Source organism: Scheffersomyces amazonensis (genome assembly GCF_036850825.1).
Source record: "Scheffersomyces amazonensis strain UFMG-HMD-26.3 chromosome Unknown RJT21scaffold_2, whole genome shotgun sequence".
Lineage (NCBI taxonomy): Eukaryota > Fungi > Ascomycota > Pichiomycetes > Serinales > Debaryomycetaceae > Scheffersomyces > Scheffersomyces amazonensis.
In genome coordinates this window covers 303067-324751 of record NW_027042742.1, presented here as the reverse complement: position 1 = coordinate 324751, position 21685 = coordinate 303067, and the positions used below count along the sequence as shown (strand labels likewise).

At 29.7% G+C, this 21685-nt stretch overlaps 9 protein-coding genes and 1 non-coding gene across 10 annotated transcripts; 5 read left to right on the top strand and 5 right to left on the bottom strand. All coding sequences in view use genetic code 12, as the record gives it.

The window, feature by feature from the left end:
• Positions 1-480: 480 nt before the first annotated feature.
• Positions 481-5844, top strand: ZCF29 (Zcf29p). The gene is made up of 2 exons (XM_064883230.1): positions 481-601; positions 2344-5844. The coding sequence occupies exons 1-2, from the start codon at positions 521-523 to the stop codon at positions 5608-5610; spliced, it is 3348 nt and encodes a 1115-aa protein (XP_064739102.1). The 5' UTR covers positions 481-520; the 3' UTR covers positions 5611-5844.
• Positions 5845-6967, bottom strand: RJT21DRAFT_118368 (uncharacterized protein). Its single transcript, XM_064881010.1, has one exon. The coding sequence runs from the start codon at positions 6853-6855 to the stop codon at positions 5857-5859; it is 999 nt and encodes a 332-aa protein (XP_064739101.1). The 5' UTR covers positions 6856-6967; the 3' UTR covers positions 5845-5856.
• On the bottom strand, positions 6951-7033 carry RJT21DRAFT_t35. The gene has a single exon. It is a non-coding gene; the product is annotated as a tRNA-Leu (tRNA).
• Positions 7034-8686: 1653 nt separating this feature from the next.
• Positions 8687-9628, top strand: RJT21DRAFT_112317 (uncharacterized protein; the record flags this gene model as incomplete). Its single annotated transcript, XM_064880072.1, has 1 exon — positions 8687-9628. One exon carries the CDS (start codon positions 8687-8689, stop codon positions 9626-9628), a length of 942 nt encoding a protein of 313 aa, XP_064739100.1.
• A 408-nt stretch (positions 9629-10036) lies between these two features.
• On the top strand, positions 10037-11544 carry HHO1 (histone). Its single transcript, XM_064881009.1, has 3 exons — positions 10037-10399; positions 10554-10602; positions 10744-11544. The coding sequence occupies exons 1-3, from the start codon at positions 10333-10335 to the stop codon at positions 11123-11125; spliced, it is 498 nt and encodes a 165-aa protein (XP_064739099.1). The 5' UTR covers positions 10037-10332; the 3' UTR covers positions 11126-11544.
• Positions 11545-11719: 175 nt separating this feature from the next.
• DFR1 (dihydrofolate reductase) lies at positions 11720-12443 on the top strand. Its single transcript, XM_064881008.1, has one exon. The coding sequence runs from the start codon at positions 11784-11786 to the stop codon at positions 12408-12410; it is 627 nt and encodes a 208-aa protein (XP_064739098.1). The 5' UTR covers positions 11720-11783; the 3' UTR covers positions 12411-12443.
• TIM54 (Tim54p) lies at positions 12353-13963 on the bottom strand. Its single transcript, XM_064881007.1, has one exon. It carries the CDS (start codon positions 13878-13880, stop codon positions 12492-12494), a length of 1389 nt encoding a protein of 462 aa, XP_064739097.1. The 5' UTR covers positions 13881-13963; the 3' UTR covers positions 12353-12491.
• Positions 13964-14157: 194 nt separating this feature from the next.
• Positions 14158-15639, bottom strand: RJT21DRAFT_118361 (uncharacterized protein). The gene has a single exon (XM_064881006.1). It carries the CDS (start codon positions 15533-15535, stop codon positions 14252-14254), a length of 1284 nt encoding a protein of 427 aa, XP_064739096.1. The 5' UTR covers positions 15536-15639; the 3' UTR covers positions 14158-14251.
• ECM39 (dolichyl-P-Man:Man(7)GlcNAc(2)-PP-dolichol alpha-1,6-mannosyltransferase) lies at positions 15640-17771 on the top strand. The gene has a single exon (XM_064881005.1). The coding sequence runs from the start codon at positions 15818-15820 to the stop codon at positions 17651-17653; it is 1836 nt and encodes a 611-aa protein (XP_064739095.1). The 5' UTR covers positions 15640-15817; the 3' UTR covers positions 17654-17771.
• On the bottom strand, positions 17719-21635 carry SFI1 (Sfi1p). Its single transcript, XM_064883126.1, has one exon. The coding sequence runs from the start codon at positions 21601-21603 to the stop codon at positions 17785-17787; it is 3819 nt and encodes a 1272-aa protein (XP_064739094.1). The 5' UTR covers positions 21604-21635; the 3' UTR covers positions 17719-17784.
• Positions 21636-21685: the final 50 nt, after the last annotated feature.

The window sequence follows — 21685 nt, the reverse complement described above, 5'->3', positions numbered from 1 at the left end:
GAAATCCTTCTTACTAAATAAAGAATAACAAGTATAGTAACTTTTGGTTCAGGTGTATTTACTAAAATATCAAGAAAATTCACTTCTTTTGATGATGATGATGATGATGATGATGATGAAGGAGCAGCTGTGGCATCAGATTCAATATTTTGTAATACAGCTAATAAATAAGATTCTATGGTTAAATAATTCCCGGCCTTTAATTCAGAATTAAACCAATTAATAAGATTGATCTGAGCCTGCTGATTTTCCTTGGATTTAATTTTAGAACTTGAACTTGAACTTGAACTCGAATCAGTTGCCAGTAATAATCGTTTAGTCTTTATAGCATCCCCCAAATCCTGAGAAATCTTGGGGTATCCCAAATCACTAAGGGATTGTTGGAGTAATTGAAGTACAAATTCGTCGGGGATCATGATGCTAAAGTTATGTGACTTTCCAACCAGTTCAATATGTTAATACTGCAGTAAAAATCTTACTATATATTATTTATTATATATTTATATGGGTAGTATAGTGTATGATAACGATAATCCATTGTTCGTTTTATGTCGCGGGAATCCGGGGGAAACAAGGAGATATGTCGTTATGTCGTTTTCTGGTGGGTCTTGTCTTTTTTGTTGTGTCTAGTTTGTTTGTCTCATTTGTTTGTCGCATTCTTTTTTGTTTGTCGCGCCGCTTGAAATCTATGACGCAGGATCTCGTAAAAAAATAGACATAATAAGGACACTTTTTGACACATATTCTTTGACAAGACATAAAGCTCGTGCATAAAAATCCTAAATAAACTATTACCAGGAGGGCCGTGATTGGTGGGGTACCGGAAAGGACTAGGCTTCAATACATGCATGATTTTGTTTAATGCGCTTATTCAGAAATTACGTAAGCGTATTTAAACAAGGAAGTAAACCCGAGACGAAAACTTATTTAAAGAGTTATAGTATGACATAGCCATGCTTGTACGAATTAGTCATAATAAAATTAATACAATGATAAGAGGTTGTATAATAATAACAATAATAATATTATTAATTATAATCACAACATTTAAAAGGGGTGGCTAGAAGATCGATAGCTGCATTGAGAGCCGTGTCATTCCAGAAGGGTATATAGATTCTCGTAAGCGTGGATTTAACTTTTGTTCTCTCGGTGATAAAAAAATTATTAAAACGGCATTGCCCTGTCTTGCCCTGACCCATTGTATTAGCCCACTAAATAAAAGGTACTGACTACTGACCTTTGAATCCGAGACCGCAATTGGCTAGAAGGAGATCAAACTGATTAATTCGTAAGTTTAAATAGAGTTTTAAGATGCTACATAAATAATAATGAACAATACAGAAAAGAGTCATTTATTTTAAGTGACTGTTGGGAGACGTTGCAGTGGTTATTTTTCCGAGTGGGCGAGTGAGGTTTGATATTGACCAGCTTATGAAACAGTTTATGAAAACAAAATAGTATACTAAAGTAGTGTTAATGTAGAGATAATTAAACTTAGGAATAAAGTTAAACTTAGACTTATAGTTATTGCTATAGTTATAGTTTTGAGTTATTACCGAGGTGATTCACTAGTAATAAGTTACTATATACTATTACCTAGCCTCCGCACTGCATTTGTCCTGGAATTCTGATGGCAAATTCCTCTAAAGCACCACAAAGACAATACAATAAATCTCTTACCGTAAATGGATCCCTTTTTACTAATCATAAACCTACCGGTGATACTAATAGTTAACTATAAATATATTGCCACCAGCCGTTTCTACTCGTACTTACATACTCTAGATAGAAATTTATTTATTTCTATTTATTAATAGTTCAGTCCGTTTTTCGCTCGACTCATTCCATTTGGTACTTGCTACCTAATTTGCTAGCAAAAGGGAATTATTCCCCTAATAAGGTCATCATACTTATTGCTATTATTATTTCTTTTTTTTTTTTTCGAGTCCCCTATAGTCTTACCCAAGCCAGGCTAAGCTAAATTATATCTATACTAATATTAATATTAACTATATATATTTTATAATGTCGGACCAAACTCTACCTCATCGGACTTCATCTTCGTCTTCATCATCTATACTTTCAGCCATGTCTGCTACAGGAACTTCAACATCTTCCTTACCCACTTCATCATCTTCAAATACTGACCCCTTTGGTGAAGGATGTCATATGCCTTTACCTTCCGCTACCACTATAAGTTTAGATGAAAATAATGAAATCTCCTCCGATAACTCCATAACATTCACTACCAATAATAATAATAATAATAATAATAATTCATCTAAAACCAATATCAACCATAACAATAACAATAACAATAACAACAATAATAACACTACCAAGAAAAGAAACAGAGCTACTAAAGTTTGTGACTTTTGTAAACGAAGAAAAGTTAAATGTGATCTCGGTAATCCTTGTTCAACTTGTGTTAAATATGGGAATAAGTTTTGTCGATATTATGAACAAGGTCAATATCCTAATGATGATATAAATTTAAATTCAAATACTTTAACTACAGCAACAACCCTACTATATAATGATCATAATAGTAATGGAATATCTCAATCAGCAGAACTGTTGGTTCAAGATCAATTATTTCAACTTAAAGAAAAGTTGAGATCATTAGAAGAATCTGTTCAAGCTAGAAAGAGAGTTAATTATGGAATCTCTCAAAAGGGAAGTTATGTACCTCCTCCATTACAACAACAATCAAATTCAATACAACCATCACCACCTTCTAATCATTATAATAACAATAATAACAATAACAATAACAATAGTGATAGTAATTCTAATTCATATACTCCTGAAAAACCAGATTTTACAAGTTTTAAAAATCTTATAGGAGTAAATCCAGTAGCTTCACCAAATGATACAATAAATTTTTATGAGGGTTATACATCAGTACTTGGACGAGATGATATTCGTAGAAAAAATTTTGGTCCATTATCTTGGATAACTCTTATAAAGACTGATACAATAGGTTCTAAATTATGGAATTATCTTCATGTATTAAAAAGTGGTAAAGCATTAAAATTAAATTTTTTTAATAATGCTATGTTAAATTCTAATAATAAACCAAATGTAATGGATCGTCATTTTACTCAAAAAGTATCAATTGAAGAAGGACTTCAAGATGTTAAACCTTATAGTGGAGAAGATGATGAAGTTACTGGAATGAATTTAGGTGGTATTTGTGGATCTGCTGTAAATTCCGCCATCAATACTGATGATCCAAAACTGTCTAATAATAATAATATTATTAATAATAATAGTAATATTAATAATATTAATATTAATTCCGATGATGGAAGAAGAAAATCAACTTCAGTAAAATTAGAAGGTAAAAGATCAGAAGAAGATGTAAAAATCTTTCGTGATGGACTTGCAGCCAAAGCTAAAAGTTTAGGAATTTCATTTTTTGAAGGAGGATTCTCAGAAGAAATGGCTCTTGCAGAAAAGATTCAACTTGTATTACCTAAACAAAAGGCTATATGGTTACTTTATAGACGATATTTTACTCATTTATATACTGCTATTCCATTAATTGATGAAGTTGTATTTAAAGAAAAGGTTCAAAAATTAATTGGTTATGAAAATACTCATAATGATGAAACAAGAGTTCAAGTTAAAGTTAATAAAAAATTAGATTTTGCAACTTTAGGTATGCTTTTATTAGTTATTAGATTATCATATCTTACATTATTTACAAATGTTGCATCAATTAATGAAGCAAAATTACAAACTAATGATCCATCACCTCGAGCTCAAGAAATTAAATATTTACTTAATAATCCAGTTAATCTTGATTGTATTGATATAGCACAAACTTGTCTTAATCAATTTAATTTAACTAGACCAATTAATATGGAAATTATGCAATTGGCATTATATACTCGTATATATCATTGTTATGCACCAGAAGATGGAGATGGATCAGATGGAGGTGATGCACTTGTATTTAATGCAATGTTAGTACAAATGGCTATATCACTTGGATTAAATCGTGATCCAGATAATTTTCCTGATCAATGTAATGATGAAAAAATGAATAATTTAGGAAGAAAAATGTGGTATATGATATTAGTATTTGATGTTAATAATGCAATGGCAGTTGGAACTCCATTAAGTATTGATATTAATAGTTTTGATACTAAATTGCCTTATTATGTTCCAGGAAATGAAAATGTAATTGATGTGGAACTTGAAAAGCAAACAGTTGCAAATATTAGTAAATTTGGTAATGTATTTGATGCATTAGCTGATATGATGAAAATGATTACAAATGTTCGAGGTAAAGTTAAATTAACTGAATTAACTGAAAAATTGGATTTTATGGAAAATAAATTTGTACTTGAATCAGAAAATTTAACGGAAATCTTTTTTAATAATGAAAGTTTATCAAGAAGTGAAATTTCTAGTCAAACTGTTAAAATGAAAGTTCATTTTACATCTAATTTCTTTATGGTTTCAATTTTTTTTCATATATTTAATTATTATGAAAGAAAGGGGAATTCTGATTTAGCATTCTTTTATTTAAAAAAGATTTTTGTTATAACTATTCATGATTTAATGCCATTTTATTTTGAATTTCTTGATCGTTCAGAAGTTATATTTAAAAATTCAACAGATTTAACTATTACTCCATCATTTGAACTGGTAACTCATAAATCTTGTATTGTATTAATGTCAATTGCCGTTAGATTAAGATTAGCAATTCATGAATTAGAAAGTCATTATGAACATTCATCAAAATTAGCAAAAGATATTAAGTATAAAATTCATTTTGATTGTCTTAAACGAGTTTGTTCATTAATTGAAAAATGTACTAATGTATTTAGAGAATCAATTGCTAGATTAAGTCATCGTTATTATTATGCTTGGAGAATTACTAAAGCTCATAATTTTTTATCAACATTATTAGCTTCAAATGATTTTATTAATCAATTTAAACCTCCGGCAGCTCAATCTGGAATTGTTTTTAATACTGCTATGTTAGAAGAAATGGCAAGTATTTTAGAAAGTGCTCTTTTTAAAGTTAAAGAACATAAAAAAACAAGAAAGGAAACTGAAGGTAGACCTAATACATTTAGAGAACCTTCAAAGAGTGAAAGTATTGTTAATGGATCAAGACATTATGCTGATAGTCCATCAGGAAATGTATCAGGCAATAATAATACATTTTATACGACTGCTACTGATTCTGAAAGTCGAAATTCTATGGATTTTTCAGATTATAGTAGAACTAGAGGTCCACCTTCAGCTGCATCAATTGGTTCAAGTTCTTCACTTGATAATGTAGATGAATTTATGCCAAATGATCAGGTGGATTCAATTTGGATTCAAATGATGTCAATGAAGAATTTTAATGAAAGTAATCCTAATCCAACTACTAATATAAATGATGTACCTACTTATAATGCTACAATGAATGGTGCAACTGCTCCAGTAATTAATAATTTAACAGATTCTTCAAATTTAGCAGGCTTTACTCCTATGTTTACTTCAGGAATTGATCTCGATAGCTTTTTACCTAGTTTGGATGGAGACGCATTTGCTGGTACTATGTCTAATCTCCCCCTAGAGGAAATCTTTCGAGGCTATGACTGACTTGACTTAATAAAAATTAAAAAAACATTAAAAAAAAAATGGAAAAGGAATATTGGCAACAATATTATCTGCCCCCCCACCCCCCACAACTACATATGGTTTTGATTCTTGTATATAATCCTTTCCTTCTTTTCTTCCTGTGTCTTACTCTTATTTTTGTATATATAATTTATTACGAGTAACTAGTATCTACAACGAAATATAAAATATATTTTATTAAATTTATTAACTATTAATTTATTACCTCTATCGAGCTTCAAATACGAATGTATTGTCTTTAGTATCTCGATAGATAATAACGTGTATGCCAGATGTTTGAAGACTTAAAAGTTTCCAGGATTGTGATAGAATGGTATGGGATATATAGTGACTGTTGACATTAATAATGTTGTGTTTGTATAATGGAACTGATGGTGATGATTGGTTTGTATCAATTGATGATGATGGTATCTGATATGAAGATAACGCATCATCTATAGAATTAGTTAATTGTAATTGAGGATTTGTTGAATTAAGTGTTAATAAAGTAAAATATTCATAAATATCTCCAAGATTATTATTGATATCATTAAATTCAAATGGTTGAAGATTAATTGTAGTAGGATCTATTGTAGTATGTTTAAATTGTGGCACACTTGCGAATTCAGTTAAATAGTCAATAGTGAATGAAGATGATACTTCAATTTGAACTTGTGAAAACTCTTTATTGATAATGTACGCTATTTCAGGTTCAATATTGAACTTACCATGATCAATAATTAAATCAATATCTATTTGATAATTATAACTAACAAATTGTTTAGCTCCATGACCAATTTTAGTATGTTTAAGTTTCCTAGTACGAGAATTTTTAACTTTATTGGTTAATGCTGGAATTGTTTGAAATGTAGATTCAGTAAGGATGAATATTAATTTAGAATTATGTAGACTTAATTGATTAACATTAAGTGATGATAATGAATTATCTACTACTACAACATCTGATGGTATAGCTTTTACATAGAATACATTTTCATCTCTTTCTAACTTAATAGATGTAAGTAATTCATAAACTGAATTATAATTGTTGGCTGTATAATAAAAGCTTGAACTGACAATGTCATCTCCTGTGTAGTCTGATGAGTTTGTTATGATATTGGCATTGGATATTAATGGAATTTGATTTAAAAGTGATTGAATCTTATTTGTCACGTTCTCAGAGTCATACGGGCCTTGTAAGACCTGTAACAGTTGATTATTAACCATAATTCTTAATGCTGTATGTTTATATATCTAGTTCCTGGCTGATAATATTTTTCATAATACTACAAAATGTATGCAAAAAATGCAAAAAAAAATAATGAAGGATGCGAGGTTCGAACTCGCGCGGACACCGTCCAACAGATCTTAAGTCTGCCGCCTTAGACCACTCGGCCAACCCTCCAATTTGATGCAAACAAAACATGAAATTTTTCTCCGCAGAAACCACAGTCACGTTTTTGATCATGTGCAATGTGGCGCTACCAGTTTTGTGTATAGATTTTGTCTAAATTGCAACCATTATTTGTTAGTAGTTGTCTCATAAATTATTCCAACTTACTTTGTTAGGTCTCAATTACATATGAGATTAAAGACAATTAATTAAAAAACCCTGTAATTCATGTTTTGACTGAAAAATATTTTGAGATGCTACGAAGTATAAATTTCTTCGACATTTATTGCAAAGTATATATAAAAATAAACTGATTGTCCTATTTGTGCAAATATGTAACAGATATGTTCTAATAACGTATCACCTACGGCACTTTAGCCGCTCTTATCTTTATCATTTATCATTTACTCTAAACTTCTTAATGTGTTACGGCATTACTAAGCTTATCACTATGCTGCCTAGAACATTATTAGATCTTAAATTACTATATAGTTACACAATTCCTCTACTTTTAGAAAGTTAGTACCAAATTACTAGACGACTTCCCTCCTTAAACCTGCCAATTCGCCCTTCGATAGGTAAACCCATCAAGAGCCACGAGCCAATTAGTATATTAGGTTTGAATCGGTATTTTGCTACAGAAAAAAAATCGGTGGCCCAGAGCCTTCAAAGATCACTTAAGGCCGAAAGATTTAAAAAGAAAAGCCGTTGCGTTGTTCAAGGTTTCAGTCAGATGGAGGGAGTAAACTATAATCCAACACGAATATCATCTCTGGTCATCGACTTCACCAGTATAGGCTTACACCTCTATTCGTAGGTATAATTTTTTGATCAGAATATTTTTTTGGCTCGGACAAATTACTCCATGGAAACCGCATGACCGAACTACGAAATTTTAGCGAGAAATTCTATTTATTAGAGAGTGTCAGCGGAGCCCACGAGGGCTCAGTAAAAAAAAGTCATTTGACGTCTTACTTAATTAGGGAACAGATTTTGAGCCATACGATTTGAGTTATTGATTTAAACAATAAGGACCAAATCATACACAACTTAATAATGAGCTATTGATCCTGGTTTGTAACTTTTTTAAATCTGACTGAAGGAGTAATTAATAGTACAGGCGTCGTAAAGTAAAGGTAATAGGAATATTTTTGTTTACATACTTTTTAAGGAACCAAAGTTTGAGTTTTACGACCGACTTTAATTATTGATTTATACATACACATATATAGTAGAAAATTTTTCCATATTATATATATTTAATTTAATTATATTTAAATAATTAATCCGAGTTTCACCTTTAGTGTACTACATCTTACCACCCAAATAATTTCGTAAACCGAAGAGATAGAAATTGGGAAGGAAAAAAAGTATCAGTAATACCGAGAGCCTCAGTAAAGGACGAATCAATTTAGATCTCATTCCGTTAATATCCATAAGAAAATTAAGGATACTTTGTACTTACCATTATTAAGGGTCTCACTCATTTTTAAGATCTTCAACTCATAGAATAACTTGAGTTGAGTGACTAAATTTATTCATAAAGCTTAAATCATAAGGCAAGAAAATTACTTACTAAGTATAATTACGAAATCAAAGAATAGCGTGGACATTAAAAAGGACATAGAGATTATATACTTATAAGGGATGTTACAGTTTCATTATATGGCACCATGGGTTCCAGTATTTAGTCAATCAGTTATTGCAGAGTTAGCAGCTACTAATAACTCTCCACCATTCACAGCATTCCAACTCTCCACCATTGATGGACATACTGGTTATCCTCGAAATAGAACATTAGTATATCGAGGATTTCTCTTTAATGATAAATCAAATAGCATTATTACTTGTACTACCGATAAAAGAATGAGTAAATATCAAGAACTTCAACATAATGATAAATTTGAATGTGTATTTTATTTTGCCAATATTAAAAAGCAGTTTAGATTCAGAGGTCGAGCTAGATTTATTGATGATGTATATCAGCCAATTATTGATTTATCTAGTATACAACCAAAAACATTATTAGAAAAGGATCAAAAGAAATATGTCAGACGAGAAAGAGAATATAATGATTCAGATTATGATGATTTAGAAAGTATTCAATCTAAGAATATTACAGATTTAGATATTTCTAATTCATTGGTATCAACTCCAACAACCAATACTCATAATACTCATAATTATCAATTAAATCCTATTCAATCAAGTTTATTATCACCAGCATTGTTACTGAAAATTAATGATTCAAGTCATGATTTATCATATAGTACATTAAATGATATTTCTCATATTCAATATTATCCACCATCAAAGGAAGAATGGGCGACAGAAAGAGAAAGGCAATGGAATGAATTACTGAAATCATTAAAGAAATCATTTAGAAAACCTACCCCATTAAAACCATTAGATGAAGATAATATAAAACTTCTTGATAGAATTAGTCGAGGTGTTGATGGTAAGAAAGAAATTGATGGATTTAAGAATTTTGCTGTAATTGCATTATTTATTGATTATGTAGATTATGTTGAATTAGATCATGATAAGAGATATATTTACGAAAAGGATTCATCTCAACAATGGAGTGAAGAAGAGGTGTGTCCATAATTAACGGACTCAAAAAATTTTCAAGCAAACATTTATAACTTGTATATACATTTGCATCTAATATAAAATGATTAGGCATGTAGCATAAAAAAAAAAGTTGTAGCTCATTGCCGAATAAGGATGTCCGATAATTTTTACTGAAAATTCAATTATCTCCCCACACACTACCGCACAAATACGTCCGTTTGTATTGTTCTAATTTTGCAGCAGCTTATCTATACGATTAAATCATAGTTACTATTTAAGAAGTCAACTCAATAAAACAATAATTTGTTTGACTTATAGATTCATTCTCTGTATATACTATAAATAAAATACGTTAACTAAATTTGATAATTTTTTTACAATAACTTTTTCTTTGAGTTTATTAATAGTATAATTAGTATCAATTACAGTGCTAATTATTAACTAAAATATATAGTGAAAATTCAATTAACCATATGTAAATAATTATTATAAATATATAACTTAAAGTGCTCATAATTCTTCATCTTAAATATTCTCAAGAACTTTAGCACTCATCATTGATCATCAAAATAAAATGTGTATGTTTTGAAATTGTAGTGAGCTTTTTTTCGCACTTCAGCACCAGAAAAAACTGGGTTGTTTATATTTCCCTGTTTTTGTTTTTATAACAACTTCTTTCTCTTACTCTTACTTCTCTTTAACTAACTCGTATCAAACAATCAATAACTGTATCTACAATGGCTCCAAAGACTAAAATCGCTAAACCTGCTGCTGCCGCCGGCCCAGCCAAACTCACTTATAAAGGTATGTTTCTTTAATCATGAGATAAATTAATGTTGTTTAAAATTAAGGGAGGAGGGGAATTGTTGAGTTCCTTTCATTTAGTTTAAATACATTCAATTCATCTAAATCAATAGTTAAAACAATCAAATATGATACTAACTATTCACATCTATAGATATGATCAATTCTGCCATCATTGCTTTAAAGGAAAGAACTGGTTCTTCGTATGTATAATTTGGACCTATCATGGTCATCAGTTTTTGTTTTTTTATTTCGTTCGCCCGCCCGATTTTATAATTGAACAATTATGATGATTCATATATTATTTATATATGAACATTTACTAACTTTATAATATAATTTAGTCGTCAAGCTATTAAGAAGTATGTTCAATCCAACTACAATATTAAAGCTGGTAATTTTGATTCTTTATTTAACACTGCTTTAAGAAAGGGTGTTGAAACTGGTGATTTCTTACAACCAAAAGGTCCATCTGGTCCAGTTAAAGTTGCCAAAAAGGAAAAGCCAGTTCCTAAGGTTGCCAAGGTTGCTAAGGTTGCCAAAGTTACCAAGAAACCAGTTGCTAAGAAACCAGCTGCCAAGAAGGTTGCTGCTGCAAAGAAAGTTACTAAGAAAACTACTGTTAAGAAAGCCGTTAAAGCTGCTCCAAAGAAAGTAACTAAGAAAGCTACAACTACTAAGAAAGCTGCTCCAAAGAAGGCTGCTCCAAAGAAATCTACCAAATAAGTTGGTTAAAAAATGGAATCCAAAAAATTTCCTTTTCAAAAAATTTGAAATGGAAAATTGAAGTTTCTATTGTACATTAGTTGAAATTGAAATTGAGAAAAAAAAGGAGAAGAAATGATATGATAAGAAATTTACAAATATTAATTTGTTTCTTCTTCTGTGTCCTTTTCATTAATTTTATCGTTGTTTTATTAGTATTTTTCTTTACCCTTTTTATGTTTATCAATAATGGGATAAATGAATGATTTTATATTTTAAACCTATCTTGAGATGGATTTAAAGATGATTTCATTTTTACCCTTTTTACTATTATCTATTGACTGTTTTATTATTATTATTATTATATTATTACTATTCTTTCTATTATTCTTATTATTCTTATTATTCTAATTCCTACTATTCTTAGTGAGTAATGTGACTTAAATGTATATCAAATGTTTGTCTAATTTTTTCCTTGTATTCTCATTTTTTGCAATGTTTATGTTTTCCGCTAGACACTACCTGCAACCCATTTCTTTCGTGTCTGTGGTCAATCTAACTCTATCGCGTCTTGGGGACTGTATACAACCCCCCCATTACACCCAATGTACTATACTATAATTAATATATATATAGACAATGACTACATTACTTAATAACACTTAAATACTAAATATCAATGATAATGACTGAATTAAGTAAACCAAGTATATCCCTAGTAGTGGCTGCATTAAAACCTAATTTGGGCATAGGATATCAAGGTAAAATGCCTTGGAGATTACGTAAGGAGATTAAATACTTTAAAGATGTGACATGTAAAGTTTCGAATCCTACAAGTCAAATTAATGCCGTTATAATGGGGAGAAAGACTTGGGAATCTATACCGAAGAAATTCCGTCCATTACCTGATAGAATTAATGTAGTACTTTCACGTGGTTTCCCAACTTGTGAAGTCATTGAAGAAAATATTATTCATGCTAATTCTCTTGATGAATCCTTAAAATATCTTTCAAAGTCCGATCATAACCGATCGATTGAAAGAATCTTTGTTATTGGCGGTGCTGAGATATATAATACACTCATTGATGATCCAAGAACATCTCATTTGTTGCTTACTGAGATAGAAACTGATAAGGAGATTCCTGTTGATACTTATTTAAAATTCCCATTATATGATGAAAATACATCTTGGATTAAACAATCAAAACAAGAATTACAACTGTTTGTTGGAGATGAAATAATATTGGAAGATGATATCAAAGAGGGGGACTTTGTATATAATTATACTCTTTGGAAAAGAAAATAAGAATAAAAATAAAAATAAAAATAAAAATAAAAACGTTTATATATTAATTTAATCTATGTACATATGCAAATGCAAACCGTATTACAATTCTGGATCATAAACTCTGAGTTTACTAACAACTCTTTCATCAACTTCAAGTTCTTGAACCCATTCGGAATTCTTTTCCTTACCAGTTTCAACCCATTTCTTAGGCCAATCGAGTTCTTCTTCTTTGGCCATCATGGTATCCTTAAACTTCCAATCTCTAATTTTATCATTTACTATGGCCACAGTTCTTGATCCATAATCATCAGCCAAATATCTCGTGGTGAAGTATCGATAAATCTTTTGAGGAGTTTTAAGGAAACCAGTTAATTTAGGAACTGGAAATACATAAACTGGTTGTTCAAATATAGCAGGAGTTCCATCTTCATTAGTTACACGATCAAGATGAGAAAATTCAGGAGCCCATTGAGCATCGGTATATTCTGATGGTTTTATGAATGCTTTAGTTACAGGTAAACGATTAGAATCATCTTCATCATCATCTTCATCACTACGATAAGTTTCACCCTTGGCTTCAGCTTCTTGCTTTAATTTTTCCTTGTCTGCTTTAATTTTTTCTTCTTCTTCAATTAATGATTGTGGTTTTTCTAAAGGTCCTAATAAACCTTCATGAACTCCAGTAATATATTCCTTATATGCTCCACGGCCTACACATATAACACCACCACCTAAAATTTGATCATTTGCATCATCACTTTTAACTTCAACTGGGTTTATAACTTTATATAATCCTATCACATCTTGTGCTGTATATAAATCATGTCTATTAATGGTTGATTCATCTAATTCAATGGAAGTAGATTTATTAAATATACCACTAACATTGGCAAGTGATGGTAATTTACTACTAGTACTAGTAGTACTATTATTATTGTTGGTACTATTATCATCATTTGTAGATTCTTTACTCTTTTCAAGTTCAGCTAATCTTAAATCTCTAATCTTTTGAGCTACTGCATGACGGATTTCTCCTTGTCTTCCTTCAGATACTACTTTGAAATCAATAGCACTAGCATTTAATACTGGTTTAATATATCTTCTAAATATTTTAAGTGATTCATCAAGAAAATTATTAGGTGGTGGAGCTATTAATACTGTAATCTTCCGTGGGGTAGACTCTATACCATAAGGAATTTTACTAAGATGTTCGACTTCAGAAATCCATTTCTTTCGTATTTGTTTTTGCTCATATTTATCATAACCTATTCCTCCACCAATAACTGATACAACACTAAAAAATATAAGCCAATTTCTTGATGGTAATCTAATTCTAGGAATACCCATCATTCTTAATGCGGGATTAGACCAACCTTTCTTCTCAGCTACTTTCTTAGTGGCTTCAGCAGCAGAACCAGAACCAGAACTGGAATTTCCAGTTCCAGTCGCTCCTGAACCTCCGGTAGATTTGGGCTCTGACTCAGACATTACACACAGAGTTAGTTAACTTGGTTCTTGTTCTTGTCCTTGTTCTTAAGTACGTACTTAAAGCTCACTAACTGAAAAAAAATTTCGATGGAGAAAATTTCCGCTCGCGATCTGCCATACTAATTCTTTTCTACTGTAGCACAACAGAGGGTTTAGTATGGGATACTGAGCTAAATACAAAATCGGAATGGTTTTATAATAAGTTTGATATTTAGTGGTATATCTCAGAGTCATCTGATAGAGAGAATGTTCTTTTATATTATGAAAGGAACCAAAGCGTAATTATTTACTATGTGTGTGTGTGTATATAACCATTTTATTACAATATATACATGCCAATTTATTACTCCAATATATACAAGCCAATTTACCTAAAAGTTTATATAATGTTTTAATTCAGTTAAGATATCATCATAATGAAGATCTTTACCTATAAACACCACTTTATTATCATGAACTTCATCTAAAAGTTGACCATCTTCAACAATATCATAAGTATCTCTAACTGCTTGAACTACTTTTACAATGGCTTCATTATCATGAGTTTTCTTAATTAATAATCCTTTAAGACGATGAATTTCAACATCTTTGGAATTCATTTTATTTTCCCATAGTACATATTGTAAAAATGATTCAAATTGATCAAATTGTTCATCCTTAGTGAAGAAGGGGAAATCCAATGTAATGGTGGTAATTCGATGATCATGAAAACTAGTATCTTGTTGAATATAAATTGATTGACTTAATCTTTCAGAACTTAAATCAAATGCTCGAAGATCAAGAATCTTATCTAATTGAATATCTCCAAAACTTGTAGTATGAAGTGGAGCTGTTTGATTTATACTTCTTATTCTATTTTCAATCTGTTCAAGTTTTTCTTTCGAATCATTTAATTTATCAATTTTATTAATTAATATTGTATCGGCCAAAGCTATTTGAATATGGGCTGTAGTTAAACCTTCTTCTAATTGTTTAACTTCATTTTCAATTTCTACTTGACTAGTATCATTATTTGTATCTTGAACTGATTTTAAATGATGATGTTCTCGATGCCAATGTCCTCCAATATCATCAAGACATGTGAGGATATTTTCAGCATCAACTACTGTTATTACACTATCAATATAAATACTTGATGCTAAACCTTCATCTAACCAAAACATTTTAGCAATTGGAGATGGATCTGCTACACCAGTAGTTTCTAATAAAATATAATCTATTCTATCTTTTGATTTTTCTACTAATTGTTCAATAGCTGCCACTCCATTATCCTTAACTGTACAACATAAACATCCATTACCAAGATCTAACCATTCTTCAATAGATTCATTCTTTTGAGTATCTTTAACAGTAACAGATTTCTCTATTACTGAAGAATCTCCAAATTCATTCAATATAATTGCTAATCGTTTATTAGAAGTTTTCCCTATTCTATCGAGTAATGTAGATTTTCCTGATCCCAAATATCCGGTTATAATAGATACGGGAATTTTTCTATTTAGTGGTTCTTCATCATTATTATTATCTTCATTACTGTTATCTGATACTTGCTCTTGCTGAGTCTTAAGTAGATCAGTCGATGATTTCTTAGTTACAGGTAACTCATTTAAGTTCCCTGGTAACTCTTCCACTAAATCAGGAATATCGTCATCCATAATCTATAATTCTACGATAACAGTCTGTGAGGTTCTTATTGGCCGTTTAACTCTGACTCTGTCTGTGCCTAAATTACTGACTACTGCTGAAAAAGTCCGCAGGGAGAACTGGCTCCCCGCGAAGAATTTTTTTCCCAGGGCCCCCCAGCGACAGCGACAGCGAGCTAAAGATCGTAGAAGACTAATTTAAGTTTTCCACTAATATATTTGACAGGCCTTAGTTCAATAGATCAATAGATATTGTAAGAATAAGTAGAATAAATATAGTCTATTGAACACAGAATGTACAAATTCAACGGGGTGCTAGACGCAGCCTTAATTGGATTAATTTCATTTTATTTGGTTTTATCTCCATTCACTAAAGTTGAAGAATCGTTTAATTTGCAGGCCATTCACGATATCATCAATTATGGAATATTTCCTCAACAAGTTATTGAAGATAATTATGATCATATTAATTTCCCAGGAGCTGTACCAAGAACTTTTGTTGGAAGTTTAATAATTGCTGTTTTAGCAAAAGGTTTGAATTTTATAACTTCAATATTTGGTTATAATTTATTAGAACAATCTAGTGAAATTAATTTACAATTAATAGTTCGAGCAATTTTAGGATTAATTAATGCGTATCTGTTAATTCATTTAAGAAATACCGCTAATAAAATTGTTTTCTCAGACAAGAAAAGTAAAATTAAGGGGACATTAGGATTTTGGTTTTCATTATTATTATTAAGTCAATTTCATATTTTATATTATGCATCAAGAACTATTCCAAATTTTATTGCTTTACCAATTGTAAATTTTGCGGTGAGTAAACTTTTGAGGGGTGATGTTTCTGGTTTAACATGGTTAGCATTTACCGCGGTAGTCTTTAGAATTGAAGTTGGATTATTTGCTGTTATAATTGCTTTAGTATCTTCATTAATATTTGGTCAATCAAATATAATTGTTAATATAGCAATGTTAGCTTCTGGAACAATTATTGGATCATTTCTTTCATTAGCAGTTGATTCATATTTTTGGCAACAAATTATTCTTCCAGAATTATCATCATTTAAATTTAATGTCCTATTAAATAAATCAGTTGAATGGGGGGTTGAACCATGGTCAGCATATTTTTCAAAATATATTTGGAATTTATTTAGACCTCCAGTTATTCTTTTACTTTTACTTCCAGGATTAATTAATGATCCAGCTGATGATGGTAAACCAATTATTAAATCCGATGATGATAATGATAAAGATAAAAAGGGAGATATAAAAATTATAACTCATCCTGCTAGAAATTCTCTTCGAATTCTTTTTATTTCTTCAATATTATATATTGTTGTATTGTCATTTCAAGCTCATAAAGAATGGAGATTTATAACTTATGTTATTCCAATTTTTACTCTTCAAGCTGCTAATGGTATTTCATCGATTGCTACTAAATGGTCTATAAGTTTTTCAAGTAAATTCTTAGTTATTATTGCAATTGCAAATATTGGTGTTGCATTAATTCTTTCATTATTAATGGGATTTTTTTCAAGTTTTAATTATCCTGGTGCCGATGCATTATTATTTACTAATAATTATATTCAATCTAATTATCAAGATAAAGATGTATTGGTTCATTTAGATGTACCAGCATGTATGACTGGTATTACTAGATTTGGTGAATTAAATTCTAATCATGTTAAATATGATAAAACTGAAACTGAAGCTGAATTAAATCAAATTTGGAATCAATTTGATTTAATTATTGTAGAAGATTTAAATTCAGTTTCTCAAGTTTCATTTGCTAGTGGTGCTTGGGAATTAATTCATACATCTCAATTGTTTTCTACAGTAACTCTTGGTCCATTAGTTGAATTGGCAGTAGTAGAAAAGGATAATTTAATTAAATTACCCTTAAAATTCTTAACTGGTGAATATAGTATTATTGATTTATTACAATCTATGGTAGTCAAAAAGGATTTCTTATATGTTTATAAGAAAATATCTCATGAATCTACCATTGAGGATCATGATACTGCAATCGATCAAATTGAAGAAGTTGATGGAGATGCTGTAATTGAGGATGTCAATGAACAATTTGATTCTATTATTGAAGAGATTGTCAGTCATTCTCATGACAATTAACTGGTACTTGTATAAACTAAACTAAATTAAACTAAATTAAAGTAAATTAAATTAAATTAAATTACATTAAATTATCCTATCTTATATTACATAACTAATACATTAATTATTACCTATCATTATTCATTATGTTAAGTTTGAAACACTTGCAGAACAGGAGAAAATCCAAGAAATTCAGTTGCTGGTTCTTCTCTTTCAGTCTCTGGTTCAGTCTCTGTATCTATATCTACTTCGTCATTAGTAGGGAATTTAATGGGAGTAATTCTTCTAAACTTTTTAGCTGTTTCTATAGATCTCTTATCAAAAGTTATTCTTGAATCTGAATTACCTGTTTGAGCTTCAAAAATAGGAGCCTTAGGAGGTAATATACTAGAAGAAGTTAATGGTTCAAGTCGAGGATATGTAATTGAAACTTCATTAAATACATTAGCTCCAATGACTTCTTTCTTAGGAGTTGAAGAACTTTTAATACCTCGGAAATGTTTACGAATTTCATCCATTTTTTCATTCCGAAGTCTTTGAGTAGTTTCTAAAAGTCTTGAAGGACTTGTTCGATTAATCCCCATTCCTGGAGTTGAATAAGGAATTCTTGAAGGTACTTGCTTTTTCAATGGAGTAAATAAATAACTTATATTCTTATCACTGGAAATTCTTGAAGATCTTGAAGCTAAGGGAGATGAATTACTTATTTCTGAATCATCAAATGATGAATCCTTAGTTTGAGTTTTCCATTTCCAAAGTTCAAATATAAGTTTTGCCCGAGAAGAATCCCATCGTTTAATAAATAAATCACAACTTTGTTCATTTCTTCGAACTTTCATAACTCTCATAGCCCAATTACTTAAAATATCTTGAACTTGTCTAAATGAATTATCATCAAGAAATTCTTCAGCAATTTCATTTAAATATATTCCTTTATTAATATATTGTCCATACCAAATTACCATACTCTTTTTCTTTAATACTGTCTCTTCAAATGAGATTCCTTGTTCATAAAGATCTTCATATCTTATACCAAGTCTTCTCCATTTATCAAAATATCCTGGTAAATTATTTTGTTTATAATGATTGAAATAATCTCTCTCTCTGGCTTCAATCAGTTTCTGACGTAATTGAACATCATCATACAGTGATTTCCATATAGAAAATGCTCGAGCTTTTATATTTTTATCTCGATATTCTGTTTGGAAATTATCAATAATATGAGCAGAATTCTGTTCAAAACTATATTCGAATCGTCTTTTCCATAATCTTAATACTGATTTGACTAATAGATCATTAGTATTAAAATTAAAATTGAAATTATTATTGATCAGTTTATCCATATCTTTATAATGGATATAACGAGATTTCCATCGATTAAATATTCGTTGTTTTAACCATTGATCTGCCTTTGCACTAACTTCTACAGTGGAATTATACCTATTCAACCATACTTGAGCATATCGTTTCTTTAAATTGATTACTTCAAGATCTTCAGCATAAGTTGTTAATTCTATTATATCCGCTAAATGATTATGCCATTTAACAAATTGAATCTCTTCTAATCTCTTACATGACTGTGAAGTAACTTGGGCAAGTTTATACTTAAGTTTCCAGGATTTAAAGGATTGCTTTACTACAAATTGTTGAAGTATATGAGAATTATTCCCCTGAGCTATGGTATTCAATTTCCATAATGTGAATATATGGTTTAATTTATTCTTTCTAAATAATGCTTCAGCTTGGGATCTTCTTAAGGTTAAATCTTTCCAGATAATGAAAAGTTGTTGTTTCATAATTTGATCCTTTTCATGGCGATTCTTGCGGGCCATAGATTCTTGGGCAGCTTTAGTTAGCCATCGTTTTCTAAACATATACTCAAGTAAGAGTTTATCATTCTTTACTTTTACCGAGTTTTTAGCTACCATAAGACAATACATCGTCATCCACTTATTGAATTGCTTCTTAAGTAAATACTTTCTCTCTAACTGAGTTAATGTCTTTAATTTATTACTATCAATTTCGACATTTCCATTTCCATTTCCATTTCCATTCAGTATACTATTTGTCATACGAGTATACCATTGTACAAATACTACTTGTAAGATGTTGAAATTCTGATGAGATTCCCATTGAGACCTTTTCTTAATGGCTAAAGATTTCAAACTAGTTTGAAATTGATAGGCTCGTTTCCATTTGGAAAAGCCCAGTTTAAGTAAATTAATACTTCTTAAATTAATGGCTCGTACTACCAAACCTTCAGAATTAATAGATTTATCCAGCCATATAGTAAAGTAAGACTTTGTAAATCGTATATCTGCATTATTCATTAAGTGTTTATGATGTTTATATGCATTAATTATATGATTAAAATGTTTATCAGATATCATAATCGTATCATATCTAATGGCTTCTTTATGTAAATCTTGTAATTGACATTTACGAGTATACCATAATTTTAAGAATACTCTTAAATATCTATTTTGATTATTAAAACTCCATTGATCCAGAATTTCAATTAATTGATTTATTATATCAGTTCTTGAATTCCAATTATTTAAAAGAATCTTTTCAATTTGAATATTCTTATAATATTCAATTACAGAAATCCTCATTAATAAAGTAGTTGAAGGTATTGAAGCAACTGAAGATTTTGATAAATATTTATGAAGATCATGAAGTCTATATACAGTAGTTTTAAAATTAGTCAGTTGAGTTTCATCTTTACCATTTTCAAAATCAATAATTATATTTAATAAAGTTATTAATTGATCAACATAATTAAAATCAGCAATTACTCCTGAAGTTGGTAAACTTTCATATAATAAAGTTAAATAATGATAAAGTATAGAAACAAAATCTATATCGAATTGAAGATTAAATTCATTTAAAAGAGGGATAATTCTTCGAAAATGATTTAATAATTGACTTCTATCGCGTTTAGTATTATGTAAATTAGTTTCAACAAGTACATCATCAGCTATTAAATTTAATGAAGGAACAATTCCAATTCCACCTTGACTAGTTATTATTTCATTTTCCCTTTTCATTTCTGGAAAAATTGACCAATCATTTATAACTTTTGCATTAATATCCAGAAAGTAATCAGGTAAAATACTTAATAATAATTCATAAATTGAATCAAATTTCTTTTCCTTATAAGCAAATGTATCAATTTCTAAACTCAGAATTTGGAAATGACTCTTAAACATATACAAGAACATTTCAGCAAATTTATTTGCATCTTCAATTCTAACATGTTTAATACAAGCAATTTCAAGTAAAATATTATATAAACTTGTAAATCCTTCATGAGAGCTTCGGAATACTAGGGGCAATCCCGAAGTGTTATGACTAATTTCTACATTATTATCTTGATGAATCTCTGAACCCATTAATTTATCAAGTATTTCAACAATTTTTAAAGTATCTTGTTGATGTAAATTTGTATTTAAATCATGTCGTATTTTAGTTTGAAATTTAAGATCATATGTAAAACATTTAGTAAGAAATTTAATGATTTGAGTTTCACAATCTTTATGAAAATTTATAAGAAATGTTATGAAAGTTGCAAATGATTGTAAAACTGATTTAGAAGCATTTGTATGAGTTTCTTGTAATAATTTACTTAGTTGATTAAGTATAGTATCATGATATTTATGTTTCAGATATTGATATTGTTGAAAATATGTTAAGATTTCTTTACTGGGGATAGATGATTTGGTAGGAGATTCTCCTCGTTTAACATAATAAAGTATATCTAATGAATTTATACCATCTAAATGAGGATTTATTGTTATATTAAGTTTCTGATACGCGGTATCATCCCAATCTACTAACTTTATTATATGAGTTATGGTCTGTTTTAGGAGTGTTTCGTATTCCAATTGATTTCCTAATTCGGAAAACGTACTAAGCCGATGAAGGTCCTCTACTGTACTTCGTAGTAACTCTTGTACCGACCCCATCTTGTGTTGTGGTGAATACTAAATAGTGAAAGGTGTGTTATTTAGTAGATCACATAGTTAAGAATGTCGCAGCGATATTCCG